This window comes from Seriola dumerili, unplaced genomic scaffold (assembly GCF_002260705.1).
Source record: "Seriola dumerili isolate Sdu_G_001 unplaced genomic scaffold, Sdu_1.0 BDQW01000169.1, whole genome shotgun sequence".
NCBI classification, from domain to species: Eukaryota; Metazoa; Chordata; class Actinopteri; order Carangiformes; family Carangidae; genus Seriola; species Seriola dumerili.
In genome coordinates this window covers 4,816,682-4,839,218 of record NW_019174424.1, presented here as the reverse complement: position 1 = coordinate 4,839,218, position 22,537 = coordinate 4,816,682, and the positions used below count along the sequence as shown (strand labels likewise).

At 40.1% G+C, this 22,537-nt stretch overlaps 2 protein-coding genes and 1 pseudogene across 2 annotated transcripts; 2 read left to right on the top strand and 1 right to left on the bottom strand.

The window, feature by feature from the left end:
- The first annotated feature begins 182 nt into the window (after positions 1-182).
- On the top strand, positions 183-5,629 carry LOC111227282 (annotated as a pseudogene).
- Positions 5,630-8,318: 2,689 nt separating this feature from the next.
- On the bottom strand, positions 8,319-15,863 carry LOC111227075 (nuclear distribution protein nudE-like 1-B). Its single transcript, XM_022752460.1, has 9 exons — positions 15,721-15,863; positions 12,994-13,090; positions 10,900-11,053; positions 9,882-10,030; positions 9,520-9,656; positions 9,243-9,410; positions 9,065-9,156; positions 8,689-8,834; positions 8,319-8,537 (listed from the first exon to the last, which is right to left on the bottom strand). Exons 2-9 carry the CDS (start codon positions 13,077-13,079, stop codon positions 8,447-8,449), a joined length of 1,023 nt encoding a protein of 340 aa, XP_022608181.1. The 5' UTR covers positions 13,080-13,090; positions 15,721-15,863; the 3' UTR covers positions 8,319-8,446.
- A 1,200-nt stretch (positions 15,864-17,063) lies between these two features.
- On the top strand, positions 17,064-18,356 carry rnf222 (ring finger protein 222). The gene has a single exon (XM_022752668.1). The coding sequence runs from the start codon at positions 17,206-17,208 to the stop codon at positions 17,830-17,832; it is 627 nt and encodes a 208-aa protein (XP_022608389.1). The 5' UTR covers positions 17,064-17,205; the 3' UTR covers positions 17,833-18,356.
- The last annotated feature ends 4,181 nt before the right edge of the window (positions 18,357-22,537 follow it).

Here is a 22,537-nt window from a genome sequence, read left to right as displayed (position 1 = left end):
CTCTCAGCCAGTGAGAATAATGAGTGGAGGTTAAAGATTACACATATAGGGGTAAAATCCAACCAGAGTAAAGGTAAACTGGTAAGAACCAGCTCATCAACACCCAGTGTCTTCCACTCAGATATATCAGGACTGTATTTAGAATTAGCTGAAACAGACTGACTGTGTGACACTTGACACCGATGTCAGGACTGATTTCCTCCTCACTGCTAAGGTGCTGTGCTCACAGTCCCCGATCTGTGGATGGACTCAGAAACAGCAAGACATGGAAATCATGCAGTGTAAGTTTGCTCCAGTGGTGTCGGTAAGTTTATGCTCTTCATGCTCAAGTGGTTGAATGGCAACATGGTATTACTCACAAATTAAATACAGATGTCTGCAATGGCTAACAATACATATAAAAATGTGGCTTTTAAACCAATCAAAGACTTTTGTGACATATCTAAATATTAACTTGGTTTTAAGCCAGTGATTGAAAAAATAAAGGCCATGTTATCTTTTACAAAGGCTTTAAATGCATAACCTGGAGGTGGCTAAGATATACACAAACATTGTTAATTGATCGCAGTTGATTTTTAGGCAGTACAGCTATACAGTCTCTGTCTCACAGTTCCCTTCCCTTTTTGGCTGGACGTTGTCAAATTTAATGACCAGGTATCTCAGACTTTAACCTCTCAACCCTCAGTGTGGCCTTGAATGTGTGGATTTCTCAATTGCTGTCTGGTGGAACGAATATTTGCTGATGTGCCACAATGGTGGGTTTGTTCCCTAACAATGATTAAGCATCTTATAGGCATGAATTTTCCCTCTTCAGCTGTGTAAAGTTAATGTCTTCCAAAACCAAGGCCTCTGTAGTGGTTTTCCCAAATAAACCATGCACCATTTATTACCAATGGCTAGGAAATTCAACAGTGGCACAGTTATTAATTCCTGCTAACAATTATCTTTGGGTTTGAGGAGTAATACCTTTACAACACAATAAGAGAAACACTGATGTCCAAGGAAACCCTGATTCTCTAGCTGACAACATAAATACATCATGTAAAGAACAAGAAAATATTTGTCTGGTAATTTCTGGCTCTCATGTCCTCAAAGGCTGACCACAACTATTCTGCTGTCTGTCAACAATATGAGCTCAGTGTTATTCTGTATGGTTGTTTTGTTTAAGGGTCACATCACTGCACTAAAAAAAAATTATGTTTTTGCTTGCATTAGATAGCTCGTGCTCTGGTATTTTTTTGGCCGTTAAGATTGAGTCTGAGTCTGATTGTCTTGGCACGGTGTGTGATTTTATGTCTTATTCATCAGCTTACCCAAGGCTCATGTATTCTGTAATGTAGAGGAGTGTTAAATAATCAGTTACAGTTACTATAAATGCAGTTACTGTAAGCGTAATGTTCAAGTCATAGTCTGCGCACTTTATTTGACCAATGTGCTTTTTGCTGAATGTTGTTCTCAGTGCCCGGTCACTCCATGTGGACAGTCCACCTCACAAACCCTCTCTGACCACGAGCTATGTGCATGGCACCTCCACCTTCCCTCTGCTCCCCCTGACTGTGGGCCAGAGCCTGGACAACACGGTGCAGCGCTGGCCTGACCTTCACGGTCAGGCCAGCGCTGGTCTTCCTGCAGGATGGCATCCGGAAAACCTTTGCACAGTTTCAGCAAGATGTGCATCTCAGATTTTGAGCCGTCAGCTTTGGCTTTCAGGAGCCTTCTTGCATGTGTCAACCTTTGACACAATGGCATCTTACTAATGAGTTGATAATTTTGGAGCTTTGAAAGCTGCAATCAAATGATCCAACCATTTGCCACTGAGAGTCAAAAGTCAAGAGATTTGAATTCTAACACTACAGGACTCTTCTTTCAATAATGTAATTAACAATTAATTAGTGAGCTCAGCGTATCAAACCACTGATAAGTACAAGTTGTTTTTCTTTCAGTCTTAATTTTGCAGGATAATAAAATAGTTAGTTGACCTTTTGACTCCTGATGAAATCCTTTGTAGTGGTCCTGGGATGAAAAATTGCATGTATTAGAAAAAAAAATCTGTAACTCTAATTTTGGTTCCTAAAAGAAAGAATTGTCTAATATTTTTGTGACATTCATTGCTGCAGGTTGACAAGGTGGCTGCAGGTCTCCTTGCTCTGGGGCTGAAGCGAGGTGACCAACTGGGGGTTTGGGAACACAACATATATGAATGGATCCTTTTCCAATTTGCTTCAGCCAAGGCTGGAATTATACTGGTGAGTTTGGGAGCTGTGTATGCCTTTAAAATGACATTTGCAGCAGTATAGCCTTGTGGTTAGACAGAAAGTCTTTCAGCTCAGTGACTGGACAAATTACATCATGCTGTATAGTGTCAGTGAGTAGGACATTGAACATATTCAGGTGTCCAGGGGAGTTTTTAATCTAGTTGCACCATTATATATTTACCAGGTCATTATAATTCCTTCATATATATTAACCTCTATACAGAGGATGATATAATATTCTTTATGCATTATAGAACATGACATATAACGTATGAAATATAAAGGTCTTTTTAGAAATGTGTGGTGAGTGGCTGTATAATAGACTTGATTTTAAACTGCTGTTATCCTTGCAGGTGTCATTAAACCCAGCCTATCAGGTGAAGGAAGTGGAGTTTACTTTGAATAAGGTATAACTTGCAGCCAGTGTTGCGTCACTACTTAACCAAAGTGAAACGCAAAAGCATGTCAATTTAGACAACTGACAGCTGTCAATTTACTTCTATCATACTAGCAAATTCCTCACACAAAAGCATGTATGAACTTAAATTCAACTTGATTAGTATGTTGTGTCTAGGTCCAGTGTAAAGCAGTGGTCTGCCCTACCCACTTTAAAACCCAGAAGTTCTGCGAGATGCTGAGAGAGATCTGCCCAGAGATCGATCTGACACCAGCTGGCATGGTCAAAAGCTCCAGGTATGACAGATTTCTGAAAGTATTCTCATGACAACTACTCTTTCTCTGTTATCATTATTGGAATAAGATACAATAAATATTTCACAAACTATGTATAATTGAAGGTTTTCTGGATGTAATATAAAGATCCTGTCTTAGGTCTGCCAGGGTGCCAGACTTGCGTATGGTGATTGTGACAGATAGCAGACAGCCAGGGATGCTCCACGTAGAGGATGTGATGCAAGCAGGGGAGAGTCGGCACCACAAAGAGCTGATGGATCTACAGAGCAAGCTGTCCTTCGATGATCCCATCAACATTCAGTTCACATCGGTAGCCTTCAGTATTGTACTTGGTATTTGGACTGACATCATGATGTAACATATACATTCATCAAGCACTTTATTCCCTTTGCTCTCTTTGTGGCATGGATTCCACAAGATGTTGGAAATATTTCCTTTGAGATTCTGGTTCATGTTGGCATGATTCCATCACATAATTTCTGCAGATTTGTCAACCGCACATTTATGATGTGAAGCTTTTGCATTTAGACTTACCTTTACATAACTTACTTTTATGATGCTTTGATCCCAGGCGACATGCAAGTGAGGGACATCACTAAAGTTTCAGTGCAGTAGGAAACATTCGGATAAATACCACATCTATTTAATAAATGCAAGGAGATCAAGTAAAGAAGTGCACCAAAAGAGCATAGTAAGTGCTTCAAGTGGTCAAGAGATTCTTGAAGATAGAGAGGAACGCACCTGCTCTGGTAGAATTTGGTAGCTTGTTCCACCCATAGACTGTAAATAAAGATGGACGTAGGTTTCTGAAGAGCAGTTTGGAAGCTCATAGTGGGCATATATTTCCATCAGCCTCAGGTGCGAGTGTGTGTGCCTGTACCCATGTACCACTGCTTTGGCTCTGTACTTGGAGGGATGAGTATGGCAATGCATGGTATCAAACTCTGAAAAGTACGACACGCTTCTCATCACCCAAATGACTTACAAATGGAAAGCACAATGCACTTTCACTGACTGCAATGTATTTTTACTCAAGGTGTAATATCGTCTATGGCACTCCCACAATGTTCACTGATTTGCTTAGCCAACCAGAGTTACACAAGTATGACTTGTCATCAATTGAAGCTGGTGAGAAGACCAAAGACTAAAGCTATGTTGTTCTGGATTTGGTTTGATGTTTGGAGCCATTATTATTATTTGAAGCATCCTTATCCATTTGTCGTGCTTTAGGGATCATGGGAGGTTCTTCATGCCCCCCTGAGATTGTGAGAAAACTGAGAACAGACATGAACATGAAAGAGATAATGGTGAGTGCTTACATATCCTCCCCTTATTTTTTTTAATTTTCATTTAAATATATATTATTTAAATACTTTTTCAGCATAAAAGAACATGTATCCATCATTTTCAAACAGACTGGATAGGGAACCACTGAGAATAGCCCCATTACATTTTTGGGATTCCCACAAGACAACGAGGAGCTGAAGATAAATACTGTTGGTTGTATCATGAGCCACACTGAGGTATGCCTCCTCTTTCGCACAAGCTTCACATTTCCATGACAACACTATGACTTACAGTATGGTTGTAACTATAGGCTAAAGTGGTGGACCCCACTACTGGGGAGATAGTCCCTCTAGGCACATCAGGTGAGCTGATGATCAGAGGCAGTTGTGTCATGCACGGGTACTGGGCGGATCCTGAGAAAACCGGAGAGGTTATCTCCCAAGATCGCTGGTACAGGACTGGGTAAGATGAATGTTGACTTATGTCTTTATGTCACTCAACAGAAAAATATGTTTTGTTCAGGGTAGAGATGTATATCTATGTTAGTGGCAAAGAGGTTGTTGCTACAATTTTCCTCTACACAGTGACACAGCCAGCCTGAACAGTCTGGGATATTGCCGTATTGAAGGACGCATTAAGGACATGATCATCCGTGGAGGGGAGAACATCTACCCTGCTGAGATAGAGCAATTTCTCTATACACATCCTAAAGTGCAGGAGTTGGAGGTAAGATTCAAAACCACTCGGGGGCAGCAAAGTATCTTTGAAAATTTGATAGCAGCGATCCACTTATGAAGCTGTAGTTTTGATGCAGTTTTCATGCAGGAACTGCAGTTGAAATCTCTTTTTTTGTTGTTTTTTGTAAACAATACTAATATATTTCACATAAGTTTCATGGAGAGGTCACATTAATCAGCTGTGGTGGCAGGTCCAAATACTAGGTGTTCCATTTCCCAGGTGGTTGGAGTGAAAGATGAGAGGCTGGGCGAGCAGGTGTGTGCTTGCATCAGGCTGAAGGAGGGCCACATCTCCAGTACAGAGGAGATTAGAGCGTTCTGCAAAGGCCAGGTGAGAGTAGGTGATAAATAAAACAAACAAAAGCTCAACAAAGCTATCCTCTCTGGCTGATATTTATTTTTCTTTTTTCTAGATTTCTCACTTCAAAATCCCACACTATGTGATCTTTGTAGACAGCTACCCCCTGACTGTCTCTGGAAAGGTAACTTCTGCGCTAATACCAACACATCAACACTAGCAGGATGATTTATAATTAATCAAAATAAAACTGCGATCGCTGCCATTTTCATTTTTCTAGATCAAGAAGAACATTTTAAAGCAGGATATGGAGAAGAAACTGGGCCTTTAATTTGTGCATTGATGGACACTGAGTCTGGCAGGGGACCTAATGAATTTGGTACCATGAATCAATTTAAAATAATAATATTGTTTAATAAATATATATTTTGTTGATTAAATGTTTATATAAAAATCTAAACTGTCTATAGTACATTATTGACCTTGGTAATCATTGTTTCAGAATAAATTCTTATCACAAAGTGTACCACTGATGATGGTCTCAAAATGGGCCTGGAAGCTCCACAAAAATGTCCAGTAGGTGAAACTAAGATTTAAAAAAAAAAAAAAAAGGTACTGTAAATGATCGTCACTGCCACTAGATGTCGCACTAGACCGCCAGCATCTCAGATCAATGCTATGTCTACCACACTTCTGGCCTATCCCACCCCCCTTCTCTCAAGACCCACTGAAGGCTGCAACTAAACACACAACAAGAAGCACAACTGAATACAGATATCGTGTATATGAGAGCCAACAAACAAACAATCCAGCCACAACCACTAGCCCACGCTTGCATTGCCATGATATACTATATCAATGCTTGCAGATAGACAGCTAGCGATGGCAACATTTGCAGAACAATTCTATTCATAATATGGGTAACAGCAAGTTGGCTAATGTTATCAAGCCTTCTAGCTGGTCACTAATAACAGACTTAATGGATGTTTTGAGGGTCCACCAGCCAACCCGGATTTGAGGCATTAGCCCCCATACTAGTCTGCCTGTGCTCTGGTCTTATCATTTTCTTTGTCCGAGGCCTTTATAGCTGAAAAAGTGGTTTCTTCAGTGGGGGAAATTCTGGAGGGTTGCTTTCACCTGAACACTGCATACTGCACTGTGCCATCTCACCTGTGGGCGGTCCCTGTGTTTATAAATGTGGGGAAGGCCAACAGTTTATCAGGAGGGGCCGAGAGAGACTCACATGCATGCACTACCATACCGGCTACCTAAACAAAGAACAGAGACTCACATTACAACACATATAGAGGGGGTGCGGCTTCGTTCTCTGCTCAGGACACCAATACTGTACTATATCTTTACATAGAAAATAGTTGTTTGCTGCTATATTATTGTTAAAAATCTTATTTACAGAACCTTTAAAGTATATAATCTCTACTTAAACAATAAGCAGTGCAGTGTCTTCATCTCAATCTTTATTTACTTCAACAATTTTGACAATTTGATATCGTAATACAATGGCTTCAACCACTGTACAACAGTAAAACTCATTATTTGAACACATGCCATACAGAATCTGAAATAAATAGGACCTTAAAGCCAAATGTCAGTATGTACAAATGTGGTAGGCAAAATTACCATCCTTACAAGCTATATACACTGAGGGTAGAACACACTTAAGTAACAGGCTCATAGAGTTCTCAAGGTGACATCTCAAATTATTAAATAACTATGAATGCTAAAGGCTTCAAATATGCTTCGAGATATCGAAACGGTGACACAAAGATTCTATTGATGAGGAGACGTCTGTGAGCAAAATGGATTTAGACAAAAATCAGGGATGTAAAATGAATACATTGCCAATATCCAACCTGCTAAAACTCCAAGAGTCAAAGTCAAATTAACAGAGAGTTAGCAAATGTGCTGCATGACACAAAGGCCACACTTTACCATGAATTCACATAAACCAGTCAAAGTTAACAGTCTCAAAAGGTTTCCTTGAGTCTTTTCTGTTTTGTGTATACCTTTGTGTGGATTTTATATTAAAAATCCACCATGGATAATAGCCATTGCATCAGAACGAGGTAAATGAGCCTGTCACAATACTTGAAAAAAAAAAAAAAAATATATATATATATATATATCCACATTAAACATTTAAAAAAAGGCAAAACTGTTCCCTCAAAATGCCAATGGATGTCCAAAGAGGAAAACACTGGACTGCAGCGAAACCTGCGAGGAGCTGTGAGTTTAAGTGCAGGTTTGACCCAGAGGACAGAACCAGCTGATATCTCCAACCATTAACACAAAGACTACTTCCAGATCAATTGCAGCAAGTAGCCAGTAACAAGAGGAAAGACTGCACTATGGCTACATGGCTTTGAACGATCAACATTCACTTCAGTCATGAATATGGGGTCCAACTATACCTCTCCAACCCCACATTACATATGCACACATGCAAAGAAATTGCAAAATAGGAAATATTGCATTTTAAAGCATACTGTGAGATAAATTAGTTAATATAAACACATCCCTTTTTAAATATAATACATTCTAAATTGAAATTAGCTTAACTGTGCAATTTAAGTGAAAATACAGGGGGGAAAAAAAGGCTAAGATGAAGCTGTAGTCTGTTAAGGACCTTTTGTCAGGGATAGTAGTTTTCAAATGAACAGTGGATAGCCACTTCAAAGTTGACAGAAGAAGATAACCACTTCAGAGTTGACATCTAGAGAGCAACACGTTGCAATAACATTCATACGAGCACAGTACAGTACAGCTTTAGGCACATGCAAGTATGTGGTAGGAAAATATGCACAAATAACTGTGCACCTACTCACAGATGCATTAAGAGCTGCAACCTGGAGGCAAGTTAATTGTATAGTCAAGCCTCTCTTCCACACATCAGGTTCAAAAATGCACAATCCCAAACAGGCGCGCACGCACACGCGCACACACACACACACACACACACACACACACACACACACACACACACACACACACACACACACACACACACACACACACACACACACACACACACACTGTAACACACACACACACACACCACTCTTCCTTTCAAACGCCCTCTGTCGCTCTCACACACACATACACTGGTAGCACACAATGTAATGGTCTTTCAAAGTGTCTTCTCTGGCATGGGGGATGCCTCACACACTCAGAGGCAGCATGCCTGGTGGAGACACAGCTCTGGATGATGCCATGGAGGTCAAGGAGCTAGGGTCCAAACCATTAACAGTCCTACAGTTGCCAAGAACATGTATAACATTAGCAAACACAGACACACTAATAAATATGCATAACAACAGGTATAATACACCAATTATTTTTCTGCAAATTGGAGCTTTTATGCAAGTCCCTGTTCATTAAAAGGTGTAACGGGTTTACTCACGTTTTGTCGAAGTAAGAGGTATGTAGAGAGTGAGAGAATTTGGTGGCATTGCTGTTGATAAGTTTGCTGTTGTCAGTGGAGTAACTTTTTCTTGCTGCCTGGTCTTTGGCAAAGTTCCTACAGGCCGCGAGTTTGGACTCCAAGGCCTAGTGACAAAACAAAAAACACAATGTGTCTTTAGCCTCAGTTCTAGCCTTAGTTTGTTCTATGGCTGATGAGACATTGCTCCTCAGTGTTCTGCAACCTATTCAAAATAATAAAGCACTTTTTTGAGTTTACTTTGTCAGCCCTAAAATACTGTACATAATGATGCTGTGTCCAAAAAGATATACATATTAAAAAAAGTTAATTTTTCATTTAAAGGAATGGTACCTACCCCAACTTTCCTCAGGAGATCACCAACAATGTTAAGAGCTGATATTCTAGCAGAAGGAGTGAGGGATGAGCTGCCACAGCCATTGGTCAAAGCTAGATCATACAAGCCCATATTAGTACACATAGCAGTTCATTTTCCATCTCCAGTGTGCAAATATAAGAGTGAGATTAAACCTGACCTTTTGAGCTGATGAAGGGGTGCTCTATGCTCTTTCCTACTGGCGTGGCTGGGAGGGATAAAGAGGCCTGTACTGCAGAATCTATCTTGTCGGTGTCTAAGGTGGGTGAGCTGGGTGCAGACATCCTATCTGTAGTCCGCTCCCGTACTGCCAGCTCCTGTCTCAGGTCTGCAGAGGACAGAGTCAAAATCGTGAAATACTCCTCCATTAACCCTTACACACAAGCCATATTGCCTTGAAAAAGGGCAGAATGGATTTGCCTGTGCTTTGTCTTTACCTCGTGCTTCATCTTTCAGCCGCTGCACAGACACAAGAAGAGACTCCTTCTCGTCCAGCTCACTCTCTAGGAAGGCATTTCTCTCAATGGCCTGGTTCAAACGGCCCTCAAAGTCCTCAAGAGACACTATTGTAGCCCTGCAAAAAGAAAATGATGGGAACAACTGTTAGTATCTTTCCTTTTCATTACTGTAGCTCTGAATACTAGAACAATCGCACAAAAACCAGAATCTGATAGTATGTTATAAATCAAACAAATCTAAATATCTACTCTTTTGTCTTGTCTCTTTTGTCTTTTGTCAAAGATGTTGTGCTTTTTGTTACACTCTGCTACAATACTGTATACACTTGTGTCTCTCTGACCTTTTGGCTCTCTCCAGGTCATCATTAGCCTGCTCAAGCTCACGGACATATTTGTGGAGCTGCTCCTTGATGCTGCGAGTCTGGCCCAGGTCATCCTCCAGCATTGAGATCTGTTTATAACTCTGGGCATACTGCTGCTCCAGCTTCTCCTGATAGAGATGGACAGAGTGAGGAAGAGAAAAGAGCTTGGGGGGTGAGTGTATGGAGAGACACAAGGATGTCAAAGAGACCTGTTGTTCCAGGTAAAATCCGATTTCATTTCCTTTTACAGAGGCATTTAGTGTGAAAATACCATTTGCTATTTTATGTACAATGCAATAGTCATTAACAACAGTAGGGGAAACCTGATGAACCATAACATCATAAGCTAGTGAAGATGTTCTTCCACTTTATTTCACTTTCAAATGGCCTCTTTGTTCCCTGGACAGTCCCTGTGGCTCATTTGCTCTGGGGTACTTTATAGTTAGTCAGTGGCAGGGGCGCATGGCTGAAATGTGGCTCCCTGAGGCACAGAGACAGGAAGGCATGATTCACGGCCTCTCTAGTTCATTCACACAGTTTGTTTTTAGCATTAGCTGCAGCAAGCATGCTCACATGTTGGGCCATGTAAAGAATCACAATCCTTTTCTGCTGAGTGTACAGTAGCTACGGCAACATCCTCAACGTATATAGCCTATGGCAATTTGCTCAACAATGTACACCATCATGAAAGGATCACACTGAAAATTCTGACTAGTGGTGCTGCTTGCTGTGATTAAGAAACCAACTTGTCCTTGCAGTTTTCTATTTTCTTCCTGCTTATCCTGACATCCAATTAAGGAGTGCTGAGGGATTACCTAAGGGCATGCCTTATTAACACCTAGCATACAAATCAGACATTGGACCTTGTCCTCAGGATCTAACAGATCACATAACCTCTTAAGTAACCAAATTACTTTATTAGTATCCTAACCTGCAGACCTTAAATGCAAGCCAAATTCCAAAACAAGCTTCACAGCAAGTCAACAGGCACAGTTACCTTGAGGTTGGCCACCTCGTTCTTCAGTCTCTCGTTTTCAGTTTGTAGATCTCGAAGGCGGTGTTCAGCCTGGCTGAGCTGTGCCTCCAACTCAGCCTCCAGTTCACGGCTCCCCTCCTGGAACTCCTGCAACTCCTCCTGTGCATCATGGCAACTGGATGGTACACAATGGGGAAAACATAAACAATCATTGTCAATTACCAGCCACCCTGTTCATCGTCCACCATTCAATTGTGTTGAGCTGACTGGCTGAATGACCATGAGCTCTAGAAAACCGACAGGCTTTTGTCCTGCAAGATGAGCCAGGCTCAGGCATGTTCTAGTAGCTTTATGTCCACTGGCCAGAAATAAACCTGCATGAAAAGCCAGTCAGATATTTGTAGATTTTTAACCTTCAATCCTGTCTCTGCCAAACAGGAAATAGTGTGCAGCTCAGCATTGTCGAGTTAAGCATTCTAAATATACAGCTCTAAAGAGACAGCTGAACTGTGACAGTAGGCGGTTCAGAAGTAGCTCAGAAAAACAGACCTGCTGTCATGTGTCCTCAGCTGTAGAGGGGGGTTAAAGGTCAGGGGTGAGCAGAAAATGAGAGGGCAAAGAAACAGGATGAGGATAAAGGCTAAGGAACAGGATGTGTGTACACGCTGGTCAGCACTGACCCTTCATGGGGAACCTTTGGGAAAAACACACAGGATAATTTATTACTTAGTTTCTGCTATGTGTATGTGTGCGTATATCTATGTAAGTATCTCAATGTAGTGTAGGATGGAGAACTAATTTGAGTTTGATGGTATTATCTCTGAATTGAAGTAATCTAAATTGACCCTAATTATTCCGCCTGTTGTGGTTGACACTATGGTTTACCCTGGCCTGAGATCAGCTGACTTGTGCTGGGATAATGGCCTCTCAGTGGCTCTACACAGCAGTGGAATCCATGAATCAGTTGTTGTGTCGTGCTCGTTCCACACATACCAGCACCACAGAGGCTGCTTCATCAGCACGCTGGGCACTATAACCTCCCTGTTTAACCACACAGACTTGTCCTCCCTGACGTTTTTCACGGTTTAGAATGACCAGCAGAGCACCATATGTGTGGCACAGTGCAGCATTAAATAACTGATTGTGAGAAAACACAAGTTCATTTGACGTTGTTTTAGTGATGACTGAAGACTGTATGGTTTCCAAGTAGCCTGGTGGCAACAAAATGGAAGAAGTCAGATCACTTCAGAGAGATAACTTCTCAATAGGTAACTAATAAACACAGCATGTTGGCACTTTGAATGGATTACTGTAAAAGTGATCCTGAGAAAATATACTCCCCGAAACATGTGTGAGACAAGCCATGGCTACTATGGGCTATACTTAGTTATTTTTTCCACGGGTTGATGTTTTTTTTCCCTACAGTATGTACCCACAGCAGGAATTTCTTAGAAAACCACCAGAACTTTAACCTTCTCTGTACACTTCCAGGAGAGAACGACGGGCCCCAGCACCACTGCTGCCTATCCCAACATAGGCTGTGGTCTCTGTTTAAGAAATCAAAGATGTAGTCATTTCCTTCCGAGTAAGCCACAGCTGTTTGTGGGCACCGATTTCAAAACGCTTGTCTGGTCATTTGCCTTATATGGCTAAACCCAGTCTTTCTCCGCTGAAACTTTTAAACAGACAAAACTACAGACAAAACTACACACTCGGTAAATGAGCATCTGCCTATTATATAAGAGTGAGTATCTACAACTCTTTAAATAAAGTTGTGTTACTGCAGCTCAGAGTTTTGAATGTCTTCTGAGTGTGTTAATTTAATATGGGCGACTGCTGCCATCTGATATCTGGTTCAAAGTTCTGGCAAGACAGATCACAGAATAAACAATGACACATTGTTACATAACCCTCTTTTCAAGAATGAACTTAGTAAGCAAAAAGCTGAGAACACAATAGAACATCTAGTCTATGTTTGCGTGTACAGTGCACTGTGAATGATTTTAACATGTTAAACATGGATAAAGAGGTTATGCTACGCAAGTCAGCTCACACAGCAAAGAAATTTAGTATAGACATTATCCAGTCACATGAGAAGGAAACCATGTGGCCTACCTTTTCTTATATTTGAGGGCTTGTGACTTCCAGTAATCAACTTCCTCATCCTTTGACGAAAATTTGGGAATCATCTCTGTGTCCATGTCAGGGCACCCTGAGGATTAAATAGACATACATATTAGTCTCACAGCCATTTATATGAGCTAAGAGTGTACAATATATGAAAATAATGCAAGGCTGGTGCTATGTAGGTTACAAGAAGGCCAAGCATTTAAAAATAAATTAAAAGGTGTCTCAAACATGGTCCATCACTTTCATGTCTGTATCCTTTGGCATGTAGAGTCAGGTACAGTGCATTCACTTCTTATCTCAGAGCTGAACAACCAGACAAATCAAGATTAAAAATTCCCCTCATTCCTCACTGGGGAAGATAACAGAACAGACTTCTCTTTACCCGAGCGGCCCGGCCATGTCATCCTGTAGCTGAGGTCATGTCATCCTGAGTTACTCATGAATCAGTGACTCTACACTCTCCACAGCCTCTGATGAAAATTTACTTACTGAAACAAACCGACTGAGTGGCCGACATGGAAAGCCTTTCTATAACTTGATGACTGGCCCCAGTAAAAGAAGGCCTCATTGATTCTTCAAATTTCTAACCTCATTACAGCTCAACTCATGTGTCATGTCAACATAACAAATTCATTAGCAGCAATCCATGCTAATTGAGTGTGACCAACACCAAGTAGATCAAAGCTGCCTGTTGTAGCTTAACTCTGAAGTTTTGATCAAGTGTAAATAGGTTTGCTTCCTTCCTGTTAACACTTTACTAGACGGCTGTTCCTCTTTTCTGGTGAGCTACTAAACTCTGCCACCCTCTGTGATCTATGTGGACCTACAAGGAAGGTCTCAGGAAATTATTAAACACATCTGGAAAGAGCTGCTGAGTGTTCTGTGTGTGTGGAGGGGAATCCACCAGCTGCCCCCAGCACGATCATTGCTGTAGCTCCAGGAATATTTACAATCCGACTTGAGCTCATAAGGATTTCCTGCAGATAGGTTATTTATAAGGCTTGGGCAATTTGGTTTGACTGTTGTCAAAACTGTACAAAAAGTGGTTATATATATATATATATAAGGAAATCTAGTGGCATATGTTACTGTAGCCATTATTATCATACTTTAGCAAGACTAGCCTGGGTTGGGCTTAGACAAGGCGGAGGATATGTTATTTCCCTTGCCAAGAATAAGATGGTCTAGACTCGGAGGGATGGAGCCTCAGAGGCAGGGCCGCCTGCTCTTCCCCTTACACATTCCTCTGAGATGGCGTCATCAACAATTTACTCGCTGCAGGCCCCTCACGTGTCAGTACACTACTCTGGAAATCACAAAGGAAACTGGAGACCAAAATAGAGAGAGCGAAATGTTCCAAACCTACTACTGACATAACATGTTAGTTGTATTATATGACCAAGGAGAGCTTCAAAATCTCTCCACGGCAAACAATCTGAAATATTTAAACTCCAGGTAATCTAGAAAACATAGCAGATCTCTATTTATTTTGATGCTGTATGTGATCTGGTGCCTCCTATTGATCCCCATGGGTCTCCAAAAGGCATGAGGGACAGGAAACTATTTCCATGAGGATTCAGATCAAAGGCCTAAACAGGATAAACAACACCTCAAATTATTTATTAGCCCACTGACCAGTGATAGGGTAGTTAAATCAAATGGGCCAATAGAGGTATACCCTTACCAATGCTATTTCACATATTCAGGACAGATGAGGACAAACTGCCACTGTAATGGTAACATAATACATCACTTAAAATGAGATGAAAAGCTTAAGCTACATCATGTAATGGGACAAGTACCAGAGTACATGACTCTCTCATTTCAGCCTCCTTTGGAGCAGTGTCAGTTTGACCCCTGGATCTATTTGTCTGTTGCAACAATACCAGGACAGGCAGGGCTCATAGCCAGCAGACCTGGTGATGGTGACAATCCACTTACTGCAGGGACATCTGGAAATTACAACCAGGGGAAGGTAGTCAAGAAGAGACAGTTTCCTTTCCCACATTCTTGTCTCTACATCCTCTTTTTACAGTAGATGACATCGTGCTTACTAAGAATTTTACGCGCTGACATTGACGTAGTCACATTTCTATATTTAGGATCCAAGAGAGGAGGATAACAAATACTTTTTCGAAAATGACTTATTGGTTGGCTCTAATGTAAACAATCAGACATGCAAGTTCAGCAAAAACTAACAAAAAAAATTAAGGTGAACATTTAAAACCAACAGCAGGAGGCTTTACTGTAAAAATGACAACTGACATTCATTATAAATAATTGGTTGATAATTTACAGCGAACATACGCATTTTTACAAAACATATTAACTCAAACATCCCTGAAAAAATGAATACTAACATGTTACAGGTCAGATTTAGCTTTACAGCGGCAGGTCGCTAATTCAAAAGCTGCTATCAATGTGGCGACACCTGATATTGCGTGGTTTGACAGACAGTACAGAGGCTTAGCTTAGCTATCAAACAGTGTGCTCTATCAAAAGGAAAGCAGAAAGTGGGAGACATAAAAAGTCTAAGTAAATATGAATATGAAAGTGTTAATTATATGTATGGCACATGAATCAAAAATCAAGGCTGAAACCGAGCGCCTCGGTAAACTCACAGGAGCCTTAACTGGGCACGACATCACTACACCAACAAGTCAAACGTTAAACACACCGAAACTGAGTAAATGGACTGTAAAATTAAACTACCTGCTCATGTCAAACGGTGTCCAACTGTCTTCTGTTTCAGCAGGTCGTTTTCAAGCCCGTGTTACATCCAACACACACACACACACTCACACACACCTTCCCCCTGCCCTGGCCTCGGTTGACGCTGAAGTGACTGTGCTGTGTTTAGGAAATTGCCAACGCGTCTCCCGGAAGCTACGTAATCCTGACATGGACGTGCGCGGTGACGTAATTCTAGGTTACGTCAGAAATGGGTAGGGCTACTATAGAACCAGATCTACTAGATGTGACATAAAGACATTAGACCGCGAACCATTTATAGGAGCTCTACACATAACAAATTCTAAAATACAATAATGTACATATTGAATTGCACGAACAGAGAAAGATTTAGTTGTCAATTTATACTTTAAACTTTTTGTTAATGATCTCATAATATATTGTGAAATATGTTTTATTACAAATGTGATAATTATAATGGAAAAATATTTATTGAAAATGTTTTTCTAAAAGATTACAAATATACATATTCTTTTGGCATATTTTATAAACTCTAAAATTTCATAAAATTTAGAGTACAATTGATCATGCTATTATAACTACAATTTTGAAAACACTTCAATCTTTATGATTTCTTTATTTACTCTATTTTCTTTTTACTGTCTTTGTCCTTGTCCATCATATTTTTGTTTTCCCCCATTTGTGAGACTTAAAGGTGATATCCATTTGCAATGTTTAATATTTGGACTGTAAATAAAAGCTAAAAAAAAAAAAAAAAAAAAAAATAGATCTGCTAGAATCAGCCGCACCTTTATTGGACTAGATTGTAGATTTGTAGCAACATTGTTTTCACTGCTTTGACCACAAGGTGGCATATGATGTTAGGTAATAAACCACCACACATGGTTGGGGAACATCAGCCTAACATTTTTAGCCAACCCAATAGTTGTCTATAAATCAAATTTTTTAACCAATGTTAGTTTTGTACCGTGATGGTTTTATATTCTATATTCATGAATGGCTTACTCCACTGCAATCTTTCTTTTTTGGAAGTAGGTATATTTGTCCCCAGTAAACGTATCTCAGAGAAGACATTAGACCAAAAAACAAGAAATAGGCTTTTAAGTAGCATTGATTCGAAACTGTTAATGTGAAATCAAACTTACAAGATGCCGCTTTGAAAAATGTTATGTTACCAATCTTCAAAGAAAGCCAGGATAAATGACCTTATATGAAGAACATGGAATGTGAACCAGCTCTGCACTTGAACTGCCAATAATGCTTTCAGGGGGCCCAATCAGTCAAGTGACTGCAGCCTCAGGTGGCAGGCCCTGTTTGACAAGGCGCCACTCCCGCCTCCACTGACAGCCGAAAGTAAGGAAAGTCATGCGCTGATGGAAACATCACTTGGAGAGGACTTCACACCACATTTACCAAGCAGTCTAATTTTAGACGGAATAATTACGCTATTAGCTCAACTCTCTTGCTGCAGTTGTTTTTCCTTCTATGGCATTTTACAAGGACGATGGCCAGGAGGACGCGCGAGAGTGTCCAGTGTGCTATGAGTGTCTGTCGGGCGCTGAAAGGACTCTGAGCTGCGGGCATGTATTCTGTCACGACTGCCTGGTCAAAACGCTGGTCAGCAGCGATGGAAACATCAGAGACACGATCGTTTGCCCTATCTGCCGACATCTCACGTTCATCAAGAAACAAAAGGAAGCGCTGGGGTCCCTTGCGGCGGACAAGGATCCAAATCCAGATGAAGCGCAGACCCTGGAGGTGCCTCTCCCTCTGTCACTGGGACAGCTCCAGGGCGCACGGCGCGCCTCGTGGAACAGTTCACTTAGGGGAGTTAATTGGATCGTTGACCTGTTCAGGGGGATCTCTGAGCGAGTCCGTCGACAGCGGTTGATCAGCCCCAGACATACTGCATCTCAGATCTTTATCATAAGCGCTCAAGGGCGACCCATGGCTGAAGAAGATGCGCTCAGTGTTGTGATGACTGTGGTTCAACCCCAGCGCAGGCGAAGGCGCAGGATTTGCACAACTGCACGATGCCTCCTCGTTTTACTGTCAGCCTTTACCATACTGGCACTGGTGGCTGCGACTTTACCCTGGATTTTGTTGGCATAGTACAGTGATGTGGGAGTCTGGATTATGAAGTGCCAATGATGATGATGAATGATGAAATGACATTTAGAGAAAAAAACTCTCCTACACAAATCCAAATTTATCCATCAGCTATCCAATGAAGTGTGTGAAACTGGACTTGCCCGATCAAAAATAATCTGAGCATCAATGTAAAACCAATCTGCTGAAAATGTACAATTCAGGAAAGATATATATCTTAGTTTGCAACATGATTTTAAAGATATGATCAGGCATTGTCATTGCCCTCCCTGGTTTTAGGGAAAAGACAGGGAGTTTATTGGCATGCCCACCTCTTTTATGTGTATTACCAAGCAACAGTCAAGCAAAGTAAAGGTTGGAAAAGCCCTGACAGCTAAGCCTTTTGTTTTGCATTCCTGTCTGTGACAAGTTCTACCTGTTTTCTGAAAATGCAAGAAATGCAGGAAATTATAACGATATCAACGCACATCCGAAAACTTCTGAATTCAATGAGAGTGGACATTTTGGAGATCTAGTTTAAACAATTTAAAAAAAGGGTTTGTGAGAAAAAAGGCAATAAAAACTATTTAACCCTATAATCCCAATGCTGTTCAAGCAGTTCAATTCATCATTGTGTTACCCTGTTGTTGGATACCCTGTTTCCAAGCAGCAGGCAATAACTTTGCAAAGGCTGCAAATTGCTTGGTTAAGTGAGGGAGCAAAGTGTCGGGTTGTCACGTTGACAGACCTTCTCTCCTTACATCAAAGTAGAGGTGTCAGACATAAAAAAAAAACAAAAAAAACACACTCTCATACAATTTCCATTTAACACCCTTAAACCTGTAAAAAAGTGTTTAATTGGCAGATAACTGGATTGAGCTAATGGCTGTATTTAGCCTTTCAGTAACATCCTTTACAGCAGGTGAGTTGCTTCCCTTGCAGTGTGTACAAAGACGCTGTAAACAGAGTCACCTTCAAAACTTTCAGTCAGAAATAATTGATGCTCCCATGACAGTCTGAAGGAGAGAGACTAGCAGGTGGGATGAGCTGAGCCTGGTTGGTTGCTGTAAGGAGATACACTGCTGCTGCACTGCAGCGTTAGATTACCACTGAATCTTTACGAATACAGTTCTCTGAGACAGCAGAGAGGGGGTTGTTATGGTTATTTTGGCAAAAATGAGAACAGAAATTATGTAAAAAAAAACAAAAAAAAACAACTAAAAATAAGATAACATGCCAATCAATTTCTTGGAGATAAGTCTAATGTCAATTGCTCTTGGGCAGAGTTAAATCATTTTTACAACATACCTATGTTGCACTTGCTGTGTATTATGTAAGAAATTAAAGATTAGTTCTCTATCAGAGGCATCCTGACAAACTTTGACACTCCTAGTTTCCTCCTGTGGCAAGCCTTCAGTCATCCTGCCGGGCCAGTCCTACTGGTTACACGCTTGAAAAGGTTTCTGCTTTTCAGCTTCAACTTGGTTTCTCTGAGTATGGGAGGACGATAACAATGACTAAATCCATTTGATGAGTCAGACTTTTTAGGTCCAGTTTGTGGCTTGCATGTCAGTGCATGGACCCAAATCAACCCTAAAGCCATGGTAAAGAGATAAGAGCTGAAAAAGTAGTAGTAGTACAAAAAGTAATGCTATAGGAATTTATTCAGGTCAAATCATGGTCGTGAAAAATGCTCAGTGAACCAGCTGTTAGGTTTCTCCATATTCTCATGCTGTTGTATAGATTCCCAGAATTTAGGCAGTGGTGGAAGAAGTACTCACATGCTTTACTTAAGTAAAAGCGTCAGTTCAACTGTGTGCAAATACCCCATCACATGTAAAAGCTTTGCATTAAAAATCATGCTTAAGTGAAAGTACGGATGTATTATTAAAAAAATGTACTTAGTAGTACCATAAAAGAACCAATTCTACAATAAAATTTCCCTTGTGAAATCATATTAAATATAATAATAATAATGGGTTAGCACAGAAGCTTTTTAAATTCTTCTAATACCACAAAATACATCTGAGTGGTTGTAAGATGAAGAAAAAACAAGGTTGAGATACCCAAATCTGTTATGTTCTTACTTTTAGTTTAGGAGTTTGAAGGAGAAACGTCTGCTAACACTGCCTTTATTAAGGCTATTTTCACTTAAACTGTGACACTTTATGGGCAAACACATGTAACAGTTCAGTCATCAGGATCAACTGTCCAATAAAAAAAAAAAATATATTTTTCTACAGAAATATAAAAAAACAGAAATAAAACCCACATGAACCAGGTGACATTATTAAAAATGTAGAGTTTAATATATATATTTATTTCTGACATTCTGATAAGGATTGCAGGTAGGCTTCACAGTACACACTGTGTTCCACTTGATATGCTAAGCAGAGGAGGAAGGGGTGGGCATGGTGGGCTTGACAAGCGGCAGGTTTTTGTTTGTACACTAGTAGTGAAAGCAGAAGGAGGCAGTACATCCACAGGCAACATCCACTCCTCTACCGTATTGCTCACAAAGGACCATTCATCGTGATCCACATTCTCTAGAGTCCATCACTACGTTTTATTCATTACCCCTCTTACAATCCCTAAAAAGACAGTGATTGACACAAAACGTGGATTATCAAAAGACTATCTAAGCGCATGCATGACACTTTTTTCAGATTTTCCTTTTTTTCTCATTTAAAATCCCCCCCTCCCGACAAAATGTAAACAAATTGAGCTTTACTTGAGACCAACATACTCGGTGGTGAGGTGAGATAGGAAATATAGGCCTACAGTAGTTGAAATGCTTGATAAAACTATGTAACAGTGTAGTCTTAGGTGCAAAAGGTGGCTCTGATGAATATGCTCTTGAAAACAGCCGTAAAGTTCATTTACTGGCTGAAATTAGATATGAGATGAAATCATGATGTTTTTGGGGGAGGATACAGACATTTTTTTTCTTTTCAGCAGCATAGTAATCACACCTATAATGAATATGAATGCATGCTTTTAGGTGGCTGTAAGTTCCAGTTATGATGCACAAAAGCATTACAGTAATACTGCCCTGTACTGGTAATAATACAAGCCAACAGGCCCAAATTAACCTTCATCCAAAAACTAGCTTTCATTCATCCTGTTAGGTATTAGAAAAACAGGTATACCCTACCGTTTGAGATCTGAGTGAGTCACATTCAGAGATACCCCTGCCTCCTCGTATAAATGTATGGATCCAGCACAGACAATTAAACCTCTAGTACACATTGATTATGCCTATAGTTCCAAAAATAACAACCAGTGTAAGAGGGCACTTGCAATTGTCAAATAATCACCACAGCTATCAATATAATTATCAACATCACCAAAAATCTTCATAAACATAGTCCATTGAGAACACACACTGAGGCATACCATGGATCACTTTTGGAGAGAGGTTAATCTAGAATTCAGTTTGTAAGAAGTTAACTCACGCACACACACAACAACAAAAAAACAAAAAAACAAAAAACACAAACTTGAAAAGAAAAAGAAATGATAATTGCTTTGCAATAAAATTAATGGCTTTTTTTCTGAAAGTTTGGGAAGGGTGACTTTGACCACTTTTTGAACTGAGGTGGATCAGTAAACACTGTAATTGCACTTAAATTGACAAAATCATTGTCCTAAGACATTCTGTATTAAATTAAAAAAAGTGACACTGCAGCATCTGTTATCTGATGAATTTGAAACACCTCTAATTACTGTGGTGAGAATACCAACAATTTAGACAGTGGTTGACTACACATTAACTTTTGATTAACTTAATTGATTAAGCAATTATTTTTACGTTGTTGTAGTCAGTCTAACAATATAAGCTTAGGGCTATACATTTAGCCTCATTATGGATTCATTAAATGGTCCAAGCAGGGTCAAAGTGATCTACTTATTTACACAGGAATCTATTAAATATTAAATAACTGATTAAAAAAAGAAGAAAAGATAGGACATTGGTCTGTAACTCATTAGTGTCGTCTGAAGTCAAAGAAGCAAAGACAGAATTAGAAAGACTACGATTGATTTCTAGCAGAAATAACATTCTGCATTTCTGCTGCAGCATCGTCGTTACCTGGTGTCAACGTGAAAGATTATGAATCTACAGTAGACCTGTTCATTGTGTGCAGGGACAAAAATAACATCAAATTTTTAATCATTACATTTTCTACACATGATAAATATCAGCACATATATTATTATTATATATATTCAAGATATGCATTTTACATATACTTTCCTCTCAGATTTATATACATCAATTTATGTACAGTCTTTGTATTTACACTAGGGGTCAAAGGTCACTGAACCTGAAGCACTTGAAACAAGGTTAAGAGAGAGAATCATATGAACCTAAAGGCAGTGTAGTCATCCATCCATTATCATCAAAACTGTAACAGCACGTGGGTGGTGTAAATCTACTCTCCAAGGACAACAACAACAACAAAAACACTCACACAAAATAAAACACTGCCACTCTGAGGCCCTTCCGTCATCTTGGCTTGTCATGCAAACACATCTTGGTGCTTTCTTCACAACTGAAAAACAGGTGCAAGTTCAAAAACTTCAATTTACAAGAACATTCTTCTCATACTGTGCTGGTATAAAGTGAGTTAAAGTGAGTTCACCTGCATAAAGGTAAATGTCAGGTAAAGAACTACAGTTGTAATGTGTGATAGAAGAGGGGAAAATCAAAACGGGGTACGACAATAAG